A 21,582-nucleotide genomic window follows, 5' to 3' on the forward strand; every position below is an offset into this window, starting at 1 on the left:
ACAGTTGAAAATTCTCTTTGAAGAGGGCTTTTGTAATAAATAGGTATTTAATAGTTGTCTTCACATGTGTTTGCTACTGTTGGCTACTCCTTGGGGTTTTTTCCATACCTGGTTTATGGCATTTTTGTGAAGCCATGCTGCCTGCCATTGACTTTCCTGAGGTGATCCCACCTTTAACGAAGCTTATCCTACTGCACCCACTTCAGGCCCAGCAAGCTGTTGCTTATATCCAACCACCGTTTTCTTGTTGCCCAGGGTTTGGTTCTAGGTGGATTTAGTCTTTCCTCAAACAACATTCCCACTTATTTCTTATTCAGGAGATAAACTTGTCCTCTCTAGAGTCAAACCAGTACTGTTCCACTTCGTGGATCACAGAGTTGCCTTGGACAGATCATGCATCACCTCTGGAATTTGGAAGGAGAAGAGCTGACAAACGGACACATTCCTGCCTCTCCCCTTTGCTGACTCAGTTTGCATTTTCTCAGTCCTCCATCTAACCTTATAAAGTTAAATACCTGATCTGTTCCTATCCAGTATAAATGCACACAACTTTGTGATTAATACGGGGCAAAAGGATACTTGACCACTTTGGGATGACCGATCCCAACCTGGATCATCTAAGGATACTCCCACCACACCATCCTTTGGAGGTTAGAACCCATACATGTTCTCTATACCACACTAATATTTAGATTTCTAATATACTTCAAAGTGCTTTATTATTTTCTTGAAAATAGAAACTTTTGCAGCATCTGCATACCCTGTTTCAGCCCAAGGCTGAGATCAGTTTTACATGGCCACGGAGCAGGGGCATCCTAACACACAAACCCTGTCTCTTTAAGATGCTGTGAGATAGGAACCCACAGGCTGTGGACACATCCTACTGTAATTCAGTCTCCTACAGCTACTGTCTCCTTAACCATGGGGCCTTCTTGCCACGTCTCCCTCCAGAAAGCCATTTGCCAAGCAGTGTACAGCAACTCAGCAGGCAAGAGGTGAAAGTTACACTCCAGTGAACAGTACTATTTAACAGTGCTCCGTCTGGTGCCCACAGGGCAGGGTTTGAATTACTTCATTAATGTGGACAGGGAGAGGAAACACTCGTTATTTTGTCACTGTTGTAAATAACAGCACCAATTTTAAGTGGCTGTAAATTAACGTGCTGCGAGGATGGTTCACGAGATCGGTAAAGTAAGAACCAACCAACGACTTCCCAGCTCTGTGCTAAACCACCTGAAACAGTGTGATCCTCTTTAAAACTGGTGATTTTTGGAGCAGGCACTACACATGGAGTGACCTCAGCGACAGCACCTTAAAACCCTGTCGCTTCACCCTGCTGCTCAAGCAGTTTTTGCTTGATCAGCACCGCTGCCTCTGACGAATGCCATGCGGGACGTGAGTCATAGTTACACAACGGCTCCCTGACTTTCTCTAGTACAAATGACTCACCTTGAGCGTTTTCTGTGCAGGGTTTTCTGCCCAACAGCTTCTCCCTTGCTTGGAAATACAGCAGTGTAAAAGCAGAAGACGGGATGCAGAAAGAAATGGGTTCCAGTGGTGAGGCTGGATGTTCACGTTCTTCCCTACGGAAGGCCGAGCTCATCAGAACATCACCAACTTCATCTTGGTCCTGGTTCTTGTCGCTCCTTTCTCCCTTCAGCTGCAGAACACAGGCAAAGCACAGGGGAGCATTAAGGGTTTGCAACAATCCCAACCACCATCAGATTTCCTGTGTGCAAGAGGGATACCTTAAAACAAGGACAAAGTGTTCTTGCTCTGATTTGGGGGGCAGGAAAAATAGATATCTAATTGTGTGTATGTAACTGCACTTGCTTATCTCTCAACCCCCCCTGAGCCTCTAGTGTGAGTAAAAACCACTTAGAAAATCTCCAAAATATTCCTTGTTGGACAAGCTGTATTTTCTTACTACAATTTAGGGGTTTTTGAAGTGACCAACAGAATATAAACTGTTGCCACAAGCAGTGGAGCTCAACCTAAGCGCCAACCCCCTTCACACACAGCTCAGAGGAGCAGCTCTCTCTCCTTGCCCCCTTCCTCTCTTATGAATTTCCTGCTATTTAAGCTTCCCAACAGTAGACAGAAATGTTAAGCAACATAATCACGTGATTTACAAAAACTAAGAACCCCTGAGTCACTGTAGGGCATATTTTCCATCAGCAAATGAAGTGCAATTCTCATTCCTGATTTTAACTTTTTTATAAATCTATCTATTTTTATAAATCTCAGCATTTTCTATGGTGATGTGTGACTACGGAGAGTTGTGAGCAACTCAAATGTCACTCCAGTAGTCAAGTAGCATCAAAAGCTGCACACCAGAGAACATACCGAATACACAAGTGGTTCTATTTACATGGATAAACCCCAAATTTATGCCAAGATTCACAGAAACCTCAGTGTCACTACCTTCACAGCGCTGTAAAAGCTTTAGAAATGGACTCATGCTGAGGGAGGGCTATCAGGTTTTGCTAAAAAACCCTTTAGAGTTGCCCTGACAAGTTTCAGTGTAACCAAACTTCAATTTACCGTCATCAAAGCAGGGAAGACTCTGTCCTCCTTAGCAAAGCATCCTTGTTAATTACTTTCCAAGGAGCCAAGTCAGCAGCAAAAAATATTACACAGGCAAGTGTGCTCTGACATTACAGTTCTTTATTTGTTTTCGAATCCACAATCTATACAGGTATTTACAGGGCATGAAAATGGAGAACAGCACAAAATACAATTGAGGTATAAGCTAAGAGCACAGTATGTCATGTTTCAATAAATATAATTCAAAATTTGTAAACTAAGTGACCAGATAGATGCATCTTGTTTACTAAAACCATATAAAATATCTGTTAAATCTCACGTGAGGTAGAGGACAGTTTTGTGTGTCATGTAATGCAACCACAGCAACTCCAACAAGAAGACTGTACATCATTGGCAAAGTGTTACAAATCGTTGAGCGCACGGACCGTTTTTCACAGGCTTTGACTATGGTTTCAGGATCATTCAACCTGTTGCCTTGAGCTAACAGAGCCTCTTGGCATTTTGCAGCTACTTTCTGTAATTGAAGATGATGATACTGGCATGTCAACCTCAATCAATACTTCGGAGAGCGAGTATGGAAACACAGAAACTGATTTTGCCAATCACAGAAAGCAACGTTAACGGCAACCAAATATTTCAGACCAGCTTTTCATGATTTCCTCGATGTAGTTTAAATACAGTACAGCTGTGCTTTCCTTTAAGTGAGGTATCTATATTTGAAGAACAAAAGAATTCAGTCGATATTGTTACATTTAATTGATTTTCAAATAGTGACATTTTACACCCTTTGTTTGCTGTGCTTGATGAAGTGCTTAAAACTCTCTTTTTTTTCCAAGCATTTTCCAACTGAACCACTAACCCTGAAGAAAGATTCATTTTTATAGGTAATGGAGACACGCTACAAAATCGCCATGCAATCTGTAAGCAGCAACTGCTTTCAGAAAAGCTGAGGAACTGATGTCTTTCTGAAACAGAAGTATGTGACAAACTGAAAATCCTGCAAGCTCTCTGGACTGGAAAACGATGAGCACTCGCGCTGCAAACGTGATGAGCAGAAAGAAAACTGAAATTTGCAGCTTTCTGCTGCACCCCAGTGCCAGCTTAAATGAAATTCCTGCAACAGCACAAGCACAGGTTAGCAGGCAGGTGTAATTACGCCTTTTGCCGACTTCACCGTGTTACAGAAACTCTGTTGTGTGGATTAATTACACGAATTAAGTGCAGAAAAAATACAAAGTCGTTATTCTTTACCGACAATCAAAATATATACTCTACAAAACAAGTGAACTCAGCAAAGCTGGCCGTGACAGCATTTCAAGGTCAACTTCATGACTAATGCTAGGGAAGTTATGAAATTTTTTTTTAAAAAACCCAACACATTCTAGCTATCCCCTCCCCCATATAAAACAAAAATGTGTGAATAAAACGCAGTGACTTCTAAAATATGGGCCAAGCCTTATTTTTTTCAGGCCACCAGTAGCTTTACGCTCCCGTTCAACTTCTTCCTACTTCACTAATTGCATTATGCCTTTACTATATACAAATGATTTTACACCTAAGCTATTAATATATTAAATATAGAATAAAATTAGTTTAAGAATGCGAAACATAACTACATTTATCTAAGTACTCAAGCTGAACGATATGCTTTACAAAAACTAAAACACAGACTTAGTCTAAGTTTGGAGATTTAGATAAAAATCTCTTTTGTCTAGGGAGACACGGCTACACTGGGAATGAGGGCACTTCCAGACTGCCAAAGTTAGTACTAGAGTTTTACTCTCTGAGCTTGTGTATTTACTTGTTCATCAGAGTACACAAAGCAGGTGGAAGCTCTCTTCTAAAGAAGTACAGGAACAAACTAGGTATTCACCTCCAATCCCACGTGCTTTGTTCCAAAAGGCGCACGAGGCCACTTCGATCTCGATGTTCAAAAATGCAACTTGCAAAGTTGTGGACAAGGGTTTTTTTTTTTTCCCCTAAAGGCTTCATGTCAGAACTATCTGGGAAAACAACGTCCTGCCTCAAAGATCAGCAAGCAAGAACTGAAGGCAAACCAAATAATTGTACACAAAATGACTAAAAGCAAGGACCTAATGCCAGAATGCATTTCTAACGTTAAGTGTGCACTTAAGCGAGGGCCCTTAAGTGTGCATTCCAAGTTCCTACCGTAGGCTGTGAAATAAACCATTCAATATAACTGGTATAAGGTAGTGAAAAAAGGTCAACATATATTTGTTCTACAACTTATACAGTATTATTTACAATTTACTAAAAAACTATCTTTCAAAGACTATGAACACACAAAATCTATGGCACATTTATGTATACATTATTACTTAAAATCAGTATAAAATTAAGTCTACACATTATGAAAATTATTTATGTTATGTCAAGAGCCTGAAAGTAATATTTAAGAATTTCAAGAGGATTACAATAATTTAAAATGCATTCTAACTTTAGATTAACTAAATGGAATATTTACAAAGCTACTTTTAAAGTCATTTGAATACACGTTCCCTTAGCTTTTATCCAGCCAGATGTGATAAAGCAATTTGGTGGCCATATCTGCAGCTGGAATTGCTACAAGGTCATAGAGCTGCTTGAGTTCTTGCACGAGTGAAAATACTAGTACAAACTATGGCCAGCAGCATTTTAATAGCCTACAGCATGAGCCAGTCAAGAGCTGGCTGAGACGGTCGCAGGGCTGGCTGAAGCAGAGGAACCTGGGCTGTACTAGTGCCCCGCTGCAATTGCCACCGGTGGCAAGAGGGGAGACTTTAGCTGAAGTCATGTAACACAGACAAGACCCAAATGAAAAACAGAACATACAGTATTCTAATATCCTCATCCCATGAGGATTCCATACATTCAATGGCTGAGCGATAAATACTGTGGTAAATTAGTTACTGCAGCTGCATTCAATGTGTCTGCACGGCCTTACCGACACTGACAGCCCAGTGAGTCTGGTTCAGGATGCTGGCTCTGAAAAGCAACTAGAAACGGGACCTTTCCATCCTTTCATAATGCCTTTCCATCCTTTTCAGCTTCCCAGGATGGTGGGTTCTGACCTGCCCATTTAGCTAATCCAACACAGCTTCTGTCAATCAAGTTGGACTACTTCAAGCTCCATTCCCTAACAACTGTATTTTTATCAACATTCTTGCCTACTCTCTCTACAGTCACAGATTCAGGGGCTGTTACAGTAAAACATTCACTGTGCTTTTAAAGCAAGTGGTGGATACACAACCAGAGTCATTCATAGTCAGCACATTTCCTTCCAAACCATGCTGCAAAGACAGGCTTTTGCCTTTCCAGTTCAGGGTTTTTTTGTTGTTCTTTTTATAAAGCAAAAATTTGGAGATGGATTTGAAGGAAAGAATGGATCCTCTTTTCTGATTGACACTGACAAAAAAATTCTTTGACATTTTTTCATCTAAGCTCCTTCAATCATCAGTGTAAGTATGACAGAGTTCATAAAAAAATACACACAGGTATAAAAGAACCATTCTATGGCTCCGTGACATTTAATTTACCACCTCATTTCTCATTCAATTTAAAGATATGTGCAATTTTATCTTTCTCTGTGATATTCAGTCCTGTTACACCAGTGAAAGAGACAAAAAGGAACTCAGAAGTTTTCAGTTTTACTAGTTCAGGGGAAAAAAATTCAACATAGGCTTTTACTAGTGGTTTCATTCAGAATTAACTGAATTATAAAGGGAATAATAAACCTAAGCATCTCAAAAAGAGAAGCTAAAACATAGGTTAAAATTATGTAGTGAAATACCAGAACTCCTAAAATATTCCTAGTCACTGCCACAATCAGCTAACAGCTGTCAGCTGCATCCAACTTTCTGGAGAGAAGTGCAAAAGAAGTATTTCTTCATCCAACTCTGTAGTCATGCGGTTAATCCACTAGGAACCAGACTTCTCAAACATCATATATACATCAAACAGTAATTCTGTACAATTACACGTTTTCAAATCTTATAGCTTAACAAACATGCTGTATTTCTTGATTCATGGTAACATCACCATGCCATTCAAATATAGAGGCTATCAAAATTATTTCCAAAGTGCCATATCTCAGAATTTTCACTTTTAAGCTCTTGTCACAATGTCAGTTAAGGCCTGTTCTATGTAACGCAGGAAACAGCCACAAGTGGGCAAGAACCTCAAAGTGTGGAGGCTTGGGGTATTAAAGAAACTAATAGATATTTTTAAATAAATAGTCATTTTCTTGAAAGCATTAGGATCTGAAAACCAGTTAAAGTCAAGCTTCCTCCGTTTCTAGAAGGAATGTTTCTTCCATACTGACTGTATGGAAGGAAACAACAGAAAACATTTTTAATCTCCAAAGATTCCTTTGTAATTGTAAATTTTTTAATTTACAAAAAGAAACTTTTTTTTCTTACTTCCATCATGGCAAGTAAATGCTGGCTCTAAAATTCTTTAGGGCTGATTAAATAGAAAAATACCACAAAGATTAGCTTGACTCCACACAATGAAATTATGGGGGAAATTCACGCAGGGACATCACTTTTGATGATCAATCCTCTATCACCGTGGCAATTTTGAGTATTACTTTACAGGTGAAGAGCTGCCTTTCCTTTCCCCAGTTGGAGAACACGTAGTTCTCACTGAAACCCAAACTGGTTTTGGCCTTGAGAAAGACCGAATTGTTTTTCATGTACTTTTATAACTGGATGTGCAATTGATAGCAAAATAAAGGTCACCACATATATATTAACAGACAATGTTAAAAGGTATAGAGTCCTCCAGACTGCATTAGAAATAGACAGAAACTGGTCACTCTAAAGGAAGAGTTTTGTACTTTTCATCGTTTGAGAAAAACACCAGTAGAAACAAATGTAGATTTTCATTGGTTAGGAAAATCTAAAAAGGTATACTTATCTATTTATTTATATATATCTTCACCTGGACTTGTCTGGGAAATAGAAATCTGTAGAGAATACATTTCCTTATCACACAGAAACTGCTCACAATTCATTAAAAACCAAAACACCCTGTTTGAAGGACGCAGGCATGCCTCCTCTTCCAATTTCTATTTTCCTTTTCCATTTTTTGAAGACTTCAAGATCTGTAGCTTCAATTCCTTTATCATCATCTCTAACTTCTCCCTTGCCTCTCGTTCTTGCCTCAGTTCATCTTGAAGCTCTTGCCTGTCTGCCTCTGCATGATCCAATCTCTGTCTCAGTTCTGCTAGCTATAAAACAGAGAGGAGACACAGAGAGGTAGGACAATTTTAGCAAACTTTTTTGTAAACATCAGCTATTCCTTTCAAGACACCACTGATGATCAGCCTCTGCATCAGATATAAATATTTAAATTCAACAGTATTTACCAGCTTATCTTCTACAGTTATCAAGAATTATGCAGTTACCCTCTACACCATTAGTAAATTACACCAACATGCAAAGTTGCATAAAATGCTACGGTTAAAAAATGGCAAAGGCTAATTTTTAACTATGTATAAATTGTAGTTACATGAACCATCACACTAGACCATTTCAATAATAGATACAAGCTGTTAGGAAGATTGTGATGATGTCTGCATCAGAGGTTTCACAACTCCCAGAAGAAAAAGCTCCTTTTCATTTCCCAGGTTCATTTTTCTTACCTGCCAAAACACTACTTGTTTATTTCAAAGCCTGATTGCTTTTCTAGAACAAACAGAACTATCAACACTGTGTTCTGATACTCTAATATAAACAAAACAGAACTACCAGAAATGAGAAAATCTTGAACATAAGTGTCTGTTCAAGTATGAGCCGACCCGAATTGTTTTGTGAGGAATTTTGTGTTTAAACATAGAAATTAAGTGCATTTCTCATATCTGGAGCACAGTACAAATCAAACACAGTAAAAATCAAACATGCTGAAGTGTCATCAAAACTTTACTGTGAGATCTGGAAATGACTGGTGAATTTTTCAAGTGTGAAAGGTTATTGCAAACTTGCTTATATGTATAGTACTGGCAGATACAACAGGGAGGAGGCTGGAAATATGTCATCTTCTCTGCCACTGATTTAAGGGGTTGTTTCTTACAGAATCATAGAATGGTCTGGGTTGGAAGGGACCCCAAGGATCAGAGAGTTCCAAACCCCTGCCATAGGCAGGGCCACCAACCTCCAGGCCTGGATCTACACAAGGGTGACCAGGGCCCCATCCAACCTGGCCTTGAACACCCCCAGGGATGGGGCACCCACCACCTCTCTGGGCAGCCTGTTCCAGCCCCTCAGCACTCTCTCTGTAAAGAGCTTCCCCTCAATATCTAATCTTCCCCCTAACACCTAATTTTCCCTCATTTAGTTTTAATCCATTCCCCCTTGTCCTGCCATTGTCTACCCTTTTAAAAAGTTGATTCCCCTCCTGTTTGTATGCTCCCTTCAGGGACAAGAAGGCTGGTATTTATAAAAAGACCTCACAACCTAAAGAAGTCCATCAGCCTTTATAAGGAGAGGTATTGATCTGAGCTAAATCATCAGTAAGCATACAGCTCTCCCAAAATGAGGCAGAGAGACGGTGAGAAGGGAGGAAGCAGAACACACAGGACTGCTGGTGTCCACTGACTGCTATAAAATGCACTGGGCAAAGAAACTGCTGCCCTGGTTTTAGAGAAACACCACATTCAGAGGGTCTTCATCTCCACTGGTATACTCAGAAATACTTAAACAGTTTCTAGCACAATCACAGGTATTTGAGCACTTAAACAGTTTCTAGCACAATCACAGGTATTTGAGCAGTTCTTAGACAGCGATGTTTTGCTTGCAAATGAAGGCAAGTCTGATGACTTCAAGTGAACTGTTGCAGTAGGACAATGCCCACTGCCTGCATGTCACAGCACGTACTGCACAAGCATGTCTTTGGGTGAGTTTTGATTTCCAGCTCTAAATAAAGGTTCCAGTACTGGTTAGACCGCCCTGTTGTGATTGACAGGGTAAAGCAACTCGACAGTTCAATAAAGAAGGCAAAAAGGGGGAGAAGACACACTGTGCATCTTCAGATAGGCCTGGAAAGAAGAACAGACATTTAACGAGTTCTGTATACCAAATTATGAATTTTGTTTAATTTACTGAAAGGGTTCCTCCCAGTCCACAGTCCTCAGAGAAAAAGGGCAGCCTGGCCAACTGCTTCAAGAAGGCACCTGGGTTAAGGCTTTTCTTAAATGCTACATACACAGCCTGGGAAAGTTACCTGTTGCCAGGACCTCTGTTTAACTTGGGTACTTCTGACAACTGCTTGGAACATAGGGTCCAAAATCTGATGTAAGATGTGGTAAACGGAGAAAAAAGGTTCTAATTATATGTTGTGAATAGCTCTGCCACACAGGTAATGACAGTGTAAACTTCCATGCAAGGAATGTGCCTAGTTTTCAAAGTCTAACTTCAAAAGAAACAGTCAACCAATCTCCTTGGGGAAGAATCTGGCTTTTACCCTCTAAAGAAAGTAAGCTACACAAGCTGTATAAAACATGCTATACATGATTATCTTCATAAATTAGAACATGTTGTTACTTGCAGTAATAGGGCTTGTACCAGATGTTTAGTAAATCAGGCCTTAGTCAGAGAGGATTATTTCTGGCAGCAAAGGCTAGGAATCTGTGGAGTGGGATGTCATGAAATTAAATTCATGAGAAGGATTTATGATGCTAGTCTCTGCCCTACTCCCCAAAAATACCAAAACCTGTCTCTCAAGTACTGCCTGTTTCTTGGTTTGAGACACTAGGAACAGGAAATAGATACAGCCATGATCAGACGACCACAAAACTTCACTGAGTTAAAGTTTCCGATTTCATTTACTTTAAAAAAACCTGTGAAGACTGGTTTTCTGTGCCATGGTTCAAAATACATCACTCTACATTTAATCAGAGCTTCAACTGATTTTGAAAAGGGACATTCCAAGGCTCTCTTGGCATTAACTTGATCTTTCCCATTGGAATGACATGAATAACCTCCAACATGAAAAAAAGTAGTAGAAGTTAAAAAGAAAGAGAAAGTATCTCCACAGGGTTTGACACATGAGCCCAAGAGGCTCATATAATAAAGAGAAATATGTTTTTCATTTCCAAGGGAACTCTTGACCAAATGCTTTGATAGATTGCAGAGGGGGGCTCATCATATAGTGCAGAAGATTCCATCACCAAGGAACACAAAAAGCAGCAAGGAAGGCTACTAAACCTGACATAAAGGTGGTTGAGAGGTTTGAATAATAGTTTTGATTTTAATGTAGAAGGAAAACAAATATTAAAAGCTTATTTCTGAAACTAAAATGAGAATGTTTAATACCCTATCATGGGCAAGTTTATACACATGAAAAAGAATATTTGTAACAGACTTTAAATTTAATAATTCATCAGTAACATCATGCAAATATCTGAAAAGAGAACCCTGTAACACTTGGCAGGTGAAGTGTTTCTCTAAGTGGCATTCTACCTCAGTTTCCATCAAGTGACAGGGAAATATTGCTGCCACTGTGACCTATTTTGGTATCAGTCTATGGTATCAGAACCCATGGAGAAGATGAAACCTTCAGACTGCTGAGCAATAGCTTCTCAGTTCCCTGATGCATTAAATATGGTTTGGTCTGAAACAAACTTTCCCCTCTCACCTGTGCTGCATATTCAGCTTCTTTGTCCTTTTCTAAATTGGAGTCACAGCTACACTTCTGCTTCATCACTTGGTCCAGTTTCTTCTCTAAGTCCCTCTGCTCAAAATAGAATTCTTCCATTCTTTGAGCATGCTCTGTTTGCAAACATTCAAGTTCTTTTTGTAAATTCTGCTGCTCTTCAGTTAATTCCTTCATAGCCTTGGAGTTGCTTAACATTTCCACTTCCTGTCAAGAAAAAAATCAGAATCACATAAACTTTTTACTTCTAAGACTAGAAAAGTGAAAAAATGAATTCAAATGTGTATCTGAAAATGATAAGGCCAAAAATCACCTATTTATCTACCAGCAAAAAAGCCTGATAATAGTATTTGTCTACTTATCAGTGGCAGGCTGGAATTCTGTAGCAAGCATTTCAATATAGAAAAAATATTTATACCTTCAAGTACACAGAGCTTCCAGAAACAGATTCACAACTTCCAGCAGTGAACCTCACAAAGCAGCAGCACTGATTTACTAAAAAGTACTTTGAAGATGAAAGATCAGGAAACAGAATAAATGTGTTTGATTTCTTTTTCCACTAGCATGTTGATTTATTTTTTTTAACTTATCTGCAAGTTTTACCTCCAACAGCAGAACAACTTAAAAGTAGGAGCTCTGGGACCCTATTTGACCTCATAGATTTTGAGCTTAATCATAGAAATCACAGGATGTGTTAGGTTGGAAGGGACCTTTAAAGGTCATCTAATCCAACACCCCTGCAGTGAGCAGGGGCATTGTCACTAGGTCAGGTTGCTCAGAGCCCCATCAAACCTGACACTGAGTATCTCCACGCATGGGGCCTTCTCTGGGCAACCTGTGCCAATAATCTACCACCCTCATAATGAAGATTTTTTTCCTAATATCCAACTTAAATCTCCCCTTTTCTAGTTTAAAACCATCACCCCTTGCCCTATTGCTACATGCCCTCAGGAACAGTTCTTCCCCAGCTTTCTCACAGGCACCTTTCAGGGATTGGAAGTCCACTATATGGTCCCTCCAGAGCCTTCTCTTCTCCAAGCTGAGCAAGCCCAATGTCAAATAAAATGAAATAAAAAATTAGGTCTGGTCTGTGAAATCAAGAATCAGCAAAGACAGCATTTTTCTTAATGCAGAAAACAGACATGAGGCAAAATCACAAATGAACACCAGCTTCTAATGTCATCCATTATTGAAATGGATGAATAAACCCCCCTAAATCCAAGGGCTTATCAAATAGGAAGGTGGTTAGTATGCATTTTTATACAGGGCAGTGATAACACCATTCCTAGAACATCGATGTCAGCATCTTTAGAATCCTGAAAACTGAGAAATTTTAGAAGACTTGAACTATATTTGCCAAAATACTTAAATGTCTGGGAAACATTCTGAAGTGAAAGAAGACATTTTCATTGGGATGAAATAAAAGAAGGAGCTGCTTGAAGACAGAAGTTGTAAACTGAAGACACCAGTTACTCAGTTATTCATGGTCTCAAACCTAATGAGCATAAAGGGGATATTAAGGATTTAGTGTCTGGGTTCAAGCTGTGGGGAAAACTTATCTGTGTGTTTTGGTGTTTCTAAATGAATGAAATCCATGATTATTCATTTAGGAACTGACAAGCTAACATCAGTTTTCAGATGAGGAAGGCGAAAAGCACTCAGGCTGACACGGTACCATTTGAAGCTGCTGTTTCCTCCGCAAAATGGTATTTAGCTTTTCCTGCTGTTTGATGTAGGTTTTCATTACTTCTTCCATGATCCTCCCCTTGTCATCTTCACAGCTGATGTCTTTCATGAGAGTGGGGGACAAGGTTCGCATCTCATTGCCCACTTCCACACGGCTGGAGTCTCTAGTGGTTTTGGAAGAAACACGTTCAGGTTTCCCACCTCTCGCAGAACGAGTTGGTACAGGCTGATCTATAGAAAAAAGAACACAGCATAATAATAATAGTCACTGAGAAATAAACTTGCAGAATGAAAAAAAAAACCCACAACAAACCCTCTCAAATAAAAGATTACTAAAATGTCAAAAGAATGTCTGGAAAACTGAAGTGACATCACAAAGTACCAGCTCGGTGTTGAGCTTTCCAACACTGTATCACAGGAATACTGAAAAAACTTTGATATGATTTTCACTACTCACCTAAAGGTTTATGCTGATCCACACCAGTTTTCAAGTCAATTTTTTCCTGTTCTTCAAGAGAAAGCTCTGGGTAGGAGGCAGCTTTTTTGTGCTTTCCACTGCTGAGCTTCTTCTCTGACTGTCCAGGTGAGGATTTAATTACTTCCGAAGCTTTGACTGCTGTTTTTGCAACGTCCTTATATTGTGATGCAAGAGATACATTTGGGGCAATCACCTTATCACACATATAAAGGTAGTAACTGAAACAGCAGAACAGCAAAAGAACGAAAGGTAAGGCATAATGATGACTGGTAGAGAGCAGAGGTTTAATTTAATCTGTTTTCAAACTGTAAAATTTCAGTGAAAAATAAGCACATCCTTTTTAAATTCTTCCTGTGCAAACGGAAATTGTAATGACCCACTTAATCTTTACTGAGTAGATTATCTAGATAAGGTTTGGAGGCTATCAAACCAGAGCATTTTTCAACCGTGGCTGATTAAAAAAAAAAATCATACAAAAAATAGCATGAAGTCTTCATTTAAAAGCAAAGAGTGAAATTAGAAAGCCACTGAATCCAAACTCTAGCATTTTCATAATCCTTCTATTAGCAACGGAGGATGAGGGAAGAGATCAGTGTTGTGGGAAGGAGCATATCACTGTTTAAATAGCAAAGCTGTGTACTGATAGCATTGGGGCATGTCTGAGAACAGTGTTGGGCCTTCTTTCCCACAGACAATGAACAATCTGTCTGGATTTTCACAGCTCCTGGACTCCTGGGACCATCTTTCTATATCACTCTAACCTAGCCACTCAGCTTTTGTCTAGTAGAAAAGTGGGAGGTGTGTTACAAGGTCAGTGCCAGGATAATCAGCGTCTCCATGCAGGAGTTAACACTCCTCCCTGCAACGTTTTCCTTTCTCCTAGTCCTGAAGGCAGGCACCAAGAGAAACAGCAAACCCAGGGGCCATCACAGCAGTTCCACTCTTCACATGTTTGCACAGGAACTAGTCTGAGATGTGCTGCTTTGCCAGCAGAGTCTGATCTCACCCGTATACAGTAAGTGCAGAACCACGTGGGGATGAGGGTTAAGAGGTACACAGAGAACAACTGTTTCCCGTCTTGATGCAGATGACAAACCTACTGCTATGTTAAAGGAAATGCACTTGGTTTCTGAAACCAGGAAACTAATTGACAGACAGACAGCCATAGCCACTGCTTGCATGTGGAAGAAAGCCTTCAAGCACCTTTTACAAGTCCTTTTTGAAAGGAAATTAAATTGCACTCATGGTACCTAAGTGCTGTGCAGCTTTACACACACATGCATTTTATATTGCCTTCTGTCATTTCTGCTCTGAAAAGGGAAATTCTACTTACATTTCAATTGTATTGCCTACTGAAGAACACTCACAGATCACAGCTCATGTCCTCTACCAAAGCCCACTCATAACATTTACACTAAGCAATGCACAAAAAGCTTGTGTGCAATGATTCCTGTGCAACCTCCTAATGTTCTCCTAACAGTTCAGGATGCAAGAACTTTTTTTTTTTTTTAGTTTGAATGATCTTTAAATAGCTGAAAGTATTTCAGAACCTGTACATACAGCACTTCCAGCTATACACAAGAAATAAGAGTTACCTGGGGTGGAAAAAGGAGGGTGGCTGCGGATCAGTTTCTGCTTCTTGCTTTATAACTGGGTACCACTGTGGTAACTCCAGGCTCTGCTGTGAATCTGCCTAAAGAGGAGAAAATAAAATGGTAATTGGAAGATGTTGCTTACATTTTCATAAACACCTCTCAGTAGAGATCTTTAGTAGATCTTTACACAATTAATACATACCAACCAGAGAAAACTGGCCGAGATGCAGGGTACCACAAGCCACAGAAGTGTCTTCTCTCTCCAATTTGCCATTATGGGCAAAGCAGTAAGAAACTGAAAGTAAAATCTCTTTACAAACCTATTATAAAAGCTCTGTTGAGTTTCCAGAACTCTGCCAGGGACATGCTGAAAATGTTTGGGAGAAACAGAAAGCAGAAACTAGGATACCCAGAAGGTTGTTGGAGCCTTTTGCAATGAACTATCCACACCATAGGAAGCACTTGCCAGACAGTTCATTACAAAATAAAATGGAACAATTACTGGTGTTCCAGAGACTGAAGCCTTCTTTAGTGGGCAAAGCTGCTGCAGCAACATGACAACTCCATTTCCTTAGCAGTAGCAAACAAAATTAATTCAGGAGCATCAGAACAGACCATCTTAAAAATCCTCTGTGCATTTTGGGTTTGGTTAGCAGTCCTTGTTCTGATTGTCTCAAAAATGTTATTAAAATTATTCTTTAGTCAAAGTTGCTGGTGATACTCAGTGCTCCACTGCAGAGGTGCTATTAATTTCAAGTGAAAGGTATCTCTTCATGTACTTAAACAAGACTTGTAGTGAAGAAATTTATTCTTAATTTCATTGTATTAGAATAGCCTTGGGAAGCAGGTTTTGGGGTAAGGTGTGGTTGGGTGACACCAGCTGGTAACCAGGTACCCACAAAGGACAGGGACAAAGCATGGAAGCTCATGGGTCCAGATAAAGACCACTCAATAGGTGAAGGAAAGAAAAATCCAAATCAAGCAAGTGAAGCAAAGGATGTGGTGGATGCCCTGCCCTGTCCCTGGGGGTGTTCCAGGCCAGGTTGGATGGGGCCCCGGGCAGCCCTGTGTAGATCCAGGCCTGGAGATTGGTGTCCCTGCCTGTGGCAGGGGGGTTGGAACTCTGTGATCCTTGGGGTCCCTTCCAACCCAGACCAGTCTGTGATTCTATGATATTGCTTACCCCCTCTCAGCCAGTCTCTGAACATCCACCTTGGATGCCAAAACCCCCTTTCTTCTTCCTCTACCCCTTTTTCTTTCCCCCCTTCTCTTTTGACCATGACCTTAGATGGTACGGAGCATCTCCATGACCAATTCATGCCAGTTGTCCTGGCTGTGTCCCCTGCCCACCCCTTACCCACCCCCAGCCTACTCGCTGCAGTGGCCAAGCACGAAACAGAGAAGTCATCAGCACTGTGGAAGGAAGCAGGGTCTGGTGGCAGCCAAAACACCGCTGCGTTGCCAACACTCTTATAGCCACAAATCCAAAGCACAGCACCACACAGGCTGTGTTAACTCCAGTAACACATTCTATGACTCCAGGCAGACCCAGGACCTTTGGAAAGTTGCTAAATTTAAAAATAATAATAATAGTAATAATAAAAGCAGCCTGAAAAGCTAAAAATGTTAGGATATTTTTAGCTTTTCAGGCTGCTTTTATTATTATTTTTAATTTTTTCTGTACTGAAAGCTTCACTGAGCCTTCCAGTATCCTCACAATTTCTCATGTACAAGATACATTATCAGGAAAGTTTATATATACACACCCTGAAATAAACTGTCACAGAGAGCACCCAATTACCCAGGTGTGGCTTGTATCAAAGTCTGCTGAATCAAATGCCACTTGATCATGAGAGGGACCAAATCTACATCGACAATATTCTGGTCAAAATTTCCAGCCCACTAAATTCATTTCTAGCAATGAAACTGAAATTCAACTCCACCCTTGCAGTTCTTCAAATCAGTTTCAACACAAACAGAAAGGAGGGAGGATACAAGGAAGCTCTAGAATAGTGAATTCACAATCAAGCCTTTAAATAGTAGAAGATGTGAAATACAGCAAATAATCTCTAGAGAAACACCCTGACACTTGTCAAGTTTTTTTTCTACTTATTCACATCATTCTAACAATTTAAATAATGCACATATATTCTTCTACTTACATTACAGCCAGTACATACTAATCCAATTTTAACTTCTCATTCACATCTTGCCCATGTTTTAGGACTGACATTTTAACATGTTTACATATTAAATTATGTATGAGGTAATCTTTATTTTCAAGTTATTAGGACAGACTCCTACATTCCCACCCATTTCAAATGGAAACCAGCTGTGCTGTCTGCCCATGAGTGTGCATTTTACAAATGAATTACATAACTTGCAATCAAGATTTTACTCAGGAAAGAAAATGAATCATAAACAAACATGAAGTCCTCTTCTAACATGATTCCTTCCTCAACATCTAGGGTAATAAAATATCCACTTCAGTATATACAAGTGTGTTTCATTACCTAACTATCTGTTTAGTTTAGATGCTCTTAAATAATTCTATAAACCAACATATTGGAGTAAACTCAAAACTGAATGAATTCTACCTAAGCTGTTTTAAAGGGCTACAAGAAAAATACAACTTATTTTTCTTCTAAAGCTAGTTGTACAAAGCTGGTGAGAGGGGAGTGGGAAGGAGGGAGAGGGGAGAGGGGAGCAGTGGTCTCAGCCGAATCATTAAGCCAGAAGTTTCAGCAGAGATGGGATTTACAAAACTCCTCAGAAGAAGCATTAACTCTCTACACCACAAGCTTTCCCCCCACGCATGGTGACCAACTCAAGGACTCAGCCTGAGAAGCAAGATAAGATTTGAGAGCGGAGCAATTATCAGAAACTGTTGCAAAGTCAAAGGGAATGAGGACCAGCAGAGGCTTAGTGACAGCTGTTCCCAGGAAGAGCAGGTGGATGTTGCACTGCAGCCTAGAACTCGATGGAAAATGAGAAACTCAGTGGCAATGAAGCATACAGCTTCCAGCTTTCTTGTTAGCACAAAGAACTGGAAGGCATTAACCTTGTGAGTACACTGTCTACTTTTGAAAGCAAAAGCTTATTAGCACTGTGAGGTGAATAAACTCTTGAGTGAAATGCTAAGGAGAAAGGCAAGGCACAGGGACCAGGATGCTCCAAGGACTATGGGATTTAATTAATAGTTTATTATTACTGGACGGACAAAGATCTAGCCAAGGGCAACTGTTCTTCCTGGGCTCTCCAAGATCACCTCAAAGATGCACTGGCACTTGCCAGGACTGACTCAGCAGAGGTGGTAAGGAGGCAACAGAACAGCAAATGGAACATCCTGCAAATAAATTTCCCTGGGAGCATAAGAAAAGGGATGCCTAGATGTACCTAGCACCTCTCTCACACCACTGCAGTGAGGGAAAGCAAAGATGACAGAAGCAGCCTAACCTTCCCCAGGAGAAGGAAATGGGAGCCTGTGCTCCAACACTCTATCAAATTCTTCTAATCTTTTGTCCTTTCCAGATGAATATCCATGAAACACACACACAAACAAAAACAAAAAGGGGAAAAAGATCCATCCCTCTCCCACCATTTTATCTCTGCTCAAGTTTTCAGCTTCTCTCTCACCCTGACTTCAAATGCTGGTTTGTAAGAAAGAGCTGTGCAGGTCTGCAATGAAACACTCCAGAAAGGTTTTTTTTTTTGCATTTCATTTGAGTCCAAATTACTGTTACTGCTAATTCCAGCTGGTTTTTTTTCATCTGTACACATGAAACTGAAAGATCTCATGGTCTGAAATGTGCTACTGTGCAAAGGGAAGCAGTACTATACATATGAATATGGTGCTGTAGTTTATTACTTGCAGTGGTATTGCAAGGATAGAGATTGACATGTCTTTATCACATGAAAAGCAAAGTCTCCTTGATATGAACTTCCCTGCATCTTTAACTAAGGCAGCACGTGGAAGCACACAGACTTTGGGGGATATCTTCTGCTAAAATCCCTTACTGCAGGCTGGCACAACTGCAAAATTACCTGGTCCTGCAGTGAGCCTTTCTGCAATGCTAACTTTTTGGAAGTTTATGCTGAAAGGTGTCAACTTACAGCACACCTTGTGCTCAAACCATCTGGACTGCTCTGGCTCCTATTCTGAAATCTACCACAAAACTTCCAATGGGCTAAACGGATGGAGCCATCAAACAGACATAAAGATGCCCAACGTGCTGGAAAGAAACATAGAGGTGGGGCAGGAACCATTTAAAAATAGCTTAAGTTTAAATTACACCCCCAAAATTGCACATTGTACAAACAGAAACCTCTATGATGTTCAATATTTATCTGTTGCTCATCTTATTATTTAAAGTAGAAGCTTTCTGAGGGAAAAATAAGCTCTGTATTTTTGAACCACAGTGCAGACGTGCAGAAGTATTTTAGGAAAAAATACACTGTCTATTATTAACCATTGTCAAGATACCAGCCTACAGCTTATTACTTGGGTTGCTTGAAACCTCCTCTTTTTGGCATATTTCTCTATACAACCAGTTCAAACAGAAAGCTTTCGCTGCAAAAAGGGCTTCTAAACAGTGATGTATCAATGCACCACTGCCCATCGTGAGATGGCTGGCTAGCAAGCCAGGTGGCCATCCATGGCCCATGTGTGTGTGTGTGCTGGAGTAACCATAATAACTGAAGAATTAATTTGTTAATACTTGATTTTCAAGTTCCTTTCTGCTTTGCTCAGCTGCTGCAGCGCACGCCACATAAAACGCACTCAAAGGTCAAACAGGAGAATGAACATTCCCACAATAGCTCTGACTTTTTTTCCAGAGACTGCAGACTACTTCAGAACAGAACAAGAACCAACAGAGCCAAACCAGCTCCAGTGAGGTTCCTTGTAGCCCAAAGAAGGCAGAAATTACTGCACCTTGTCATGAGAAATGTCTTTCCATGGTGAAGCGCTCTCAAAAAACTTAACACAGGCCTGATTTGACAAGCACTCCTGCTTACAAAAGCAAGCAGCTTGCTTCTGAAACGAGTACTCACGTGTGAGCAGAGAGCTGGGAGTTTTAGAAGAGTAGAGGTGCACTTACTTTGGACCGAGTTCTTTTCTGATTTTTCTCGCTGAATTTCTCCTTCATCTCCTCCAAGAGATGCTTCAGTTCCCGCTCCTCCGACGTCCCCAAGTATTTTTGGTTAATATGCAGGTAGCAGTGCCACTTGGCCGATTCAAATCCCCAGTGGCAGGTCCTCTTGTCCGGGGATCTGTGTGAATGCATGACGAACGTCTGGGGCGAGAACATCCCGTAGCACTCTAAGCACTGGATACAGGGGTCATCCGGCGCCAGGTAGAACTGAGGTGCAAACAAGCCCTGGCACTTGCCCAGGCATTCGTGCTCCACCTCAAAGGCACTGCCAGTCTCTTTCAGTTGGGCCAAGGTATTCTTCCCAGGGAGGAAACCCCCGTTTTGTGGGAAAGTGCGAGGACGCAGTAAAGCGTTGCATAGTCTCTGAGCATCAGTCAGTGTGATCAGCCCGCAGGACGGAGCGTTAAACGGAAGAATTCCCAAAACCTTCAGAATGTGAAGCTGGTCGGAAGTGCACCTTGAGCAGTAAATGTAGAGCTCGTCACACACCGTATTGATCTGCTGCAAGGAAAAGTCTCGGAGAACCGAATTCAACACTTGAGGAAGGCAAAGTCTTTTCTCTCCTCCGACTTTAAAACAAGAGATGGATTCCCCCTCCAGTATAGTCTGGGTGAGTTCGGTGGAGCTGTCTGGAGGAATAAGCAGCGGACCAGAAAGTATCTGCGGCGACGGAAGAGGCAAGAAGACAGTGGGTGACATACTTTCCTGGGAATAACGAGCCGAAAAAGCTGCTGGTCCACCCAGCGAACTCTGGCTGCTCAAGTGGAACTGTGCCAACGTGTGCTTCAGACCCGGATTTAAACTCAAAGGCTCAGATAGTGAAGTACTGTTTGGCTTGGCGGTTTCCCCATCAGCCTCCACAGGCGTTTCATCATATTCATCCAGGTTCTCCTTCTTTATAGTTGGCAATTTATTTATTACAACTCGTACTTTGCTATTTACATGCATTTCTGTCATTGCTTTTTTTAACGGGGGACTTCCATCCTCTTGGATCCCGCTCCTTTTCTGGTCTGAAACCAGACCTAGAGGGAAGTTTATTTGTGGGTTTTCCATCGCTAAACACCAGAACTTTAATTAACTAAGTCTTGGATGTGCATTTCCCTGCTTGCTCATAAAAAAAAAAGAATAAAAGTCAAGTGATCCTGAGTACCTCAGGTGCACCAAGTTTTCAGCAAAACGTTACTTCTGCCTCCAGCAGTATACACTGTAACCCATTTTGCATGTAGTAACATAAAATTAATAATGGAGAGGCTACAATTTAATTTCTTTTTTTAGTTTTATAGCTATTTGTTCAATTTTCTCATATAAAAACACCACTGCAGTGTGTATAGAAAAGGCTTTTCTTCATACCCTACCTATTTTACACAGCGGTCTCATACAGCCACCTAGTAAAAAAATGACTGAGTTGATGCAAGAGTGTCCATTCTTGATTTCTTTTTCTCCTCTTTAAAAAATATACTGTCTTTTCAAG

The 21,582-nt window shown here is 40.5% G+C and overlaps 1 protein-coding gene across 1 annotated transcript; it reads right to left on the bottom strand.

Annotated features, from left to right (window-relative positions):
* Positions 1–7,615: 7,615 nt before the first annotated feature.
* SKIL (SKI like proto-oncogene) lies at positions 7,616–21,164 on the bottom strand (the record flags this gene model as incomplete). The annotated part of the gene is made up of 6 exons (XM_084267117.1): positions 7,616–7,777; positions 11,182–11,406; positions 12,875–13,116; positions 13,343–13,581; positions 14,959–15,056; positions 20,058–21,164. The coding sequence occupies 6 exons, from the start codon at positions 21,162–21,164 to the stop codon at positions 7,616–7,618; spliced, it is 2,073 nt and encodes a 690-aa protein (XP_084123243.1).
* Positions 21,165–21,582: the final 418 nt, after the last annotated feature.

Source organism: Gallinula chloropus, assembly GCF_964237585.1.
Source record: "Gallinula chloropus genome assembly, chromosome: 8".
Taxonomy (NCBI): Eukaryota; Metazoa; Chordata; class Aves; order Gruiformes; family Rallidae; genus Gallinula; species Gallinula chloropus.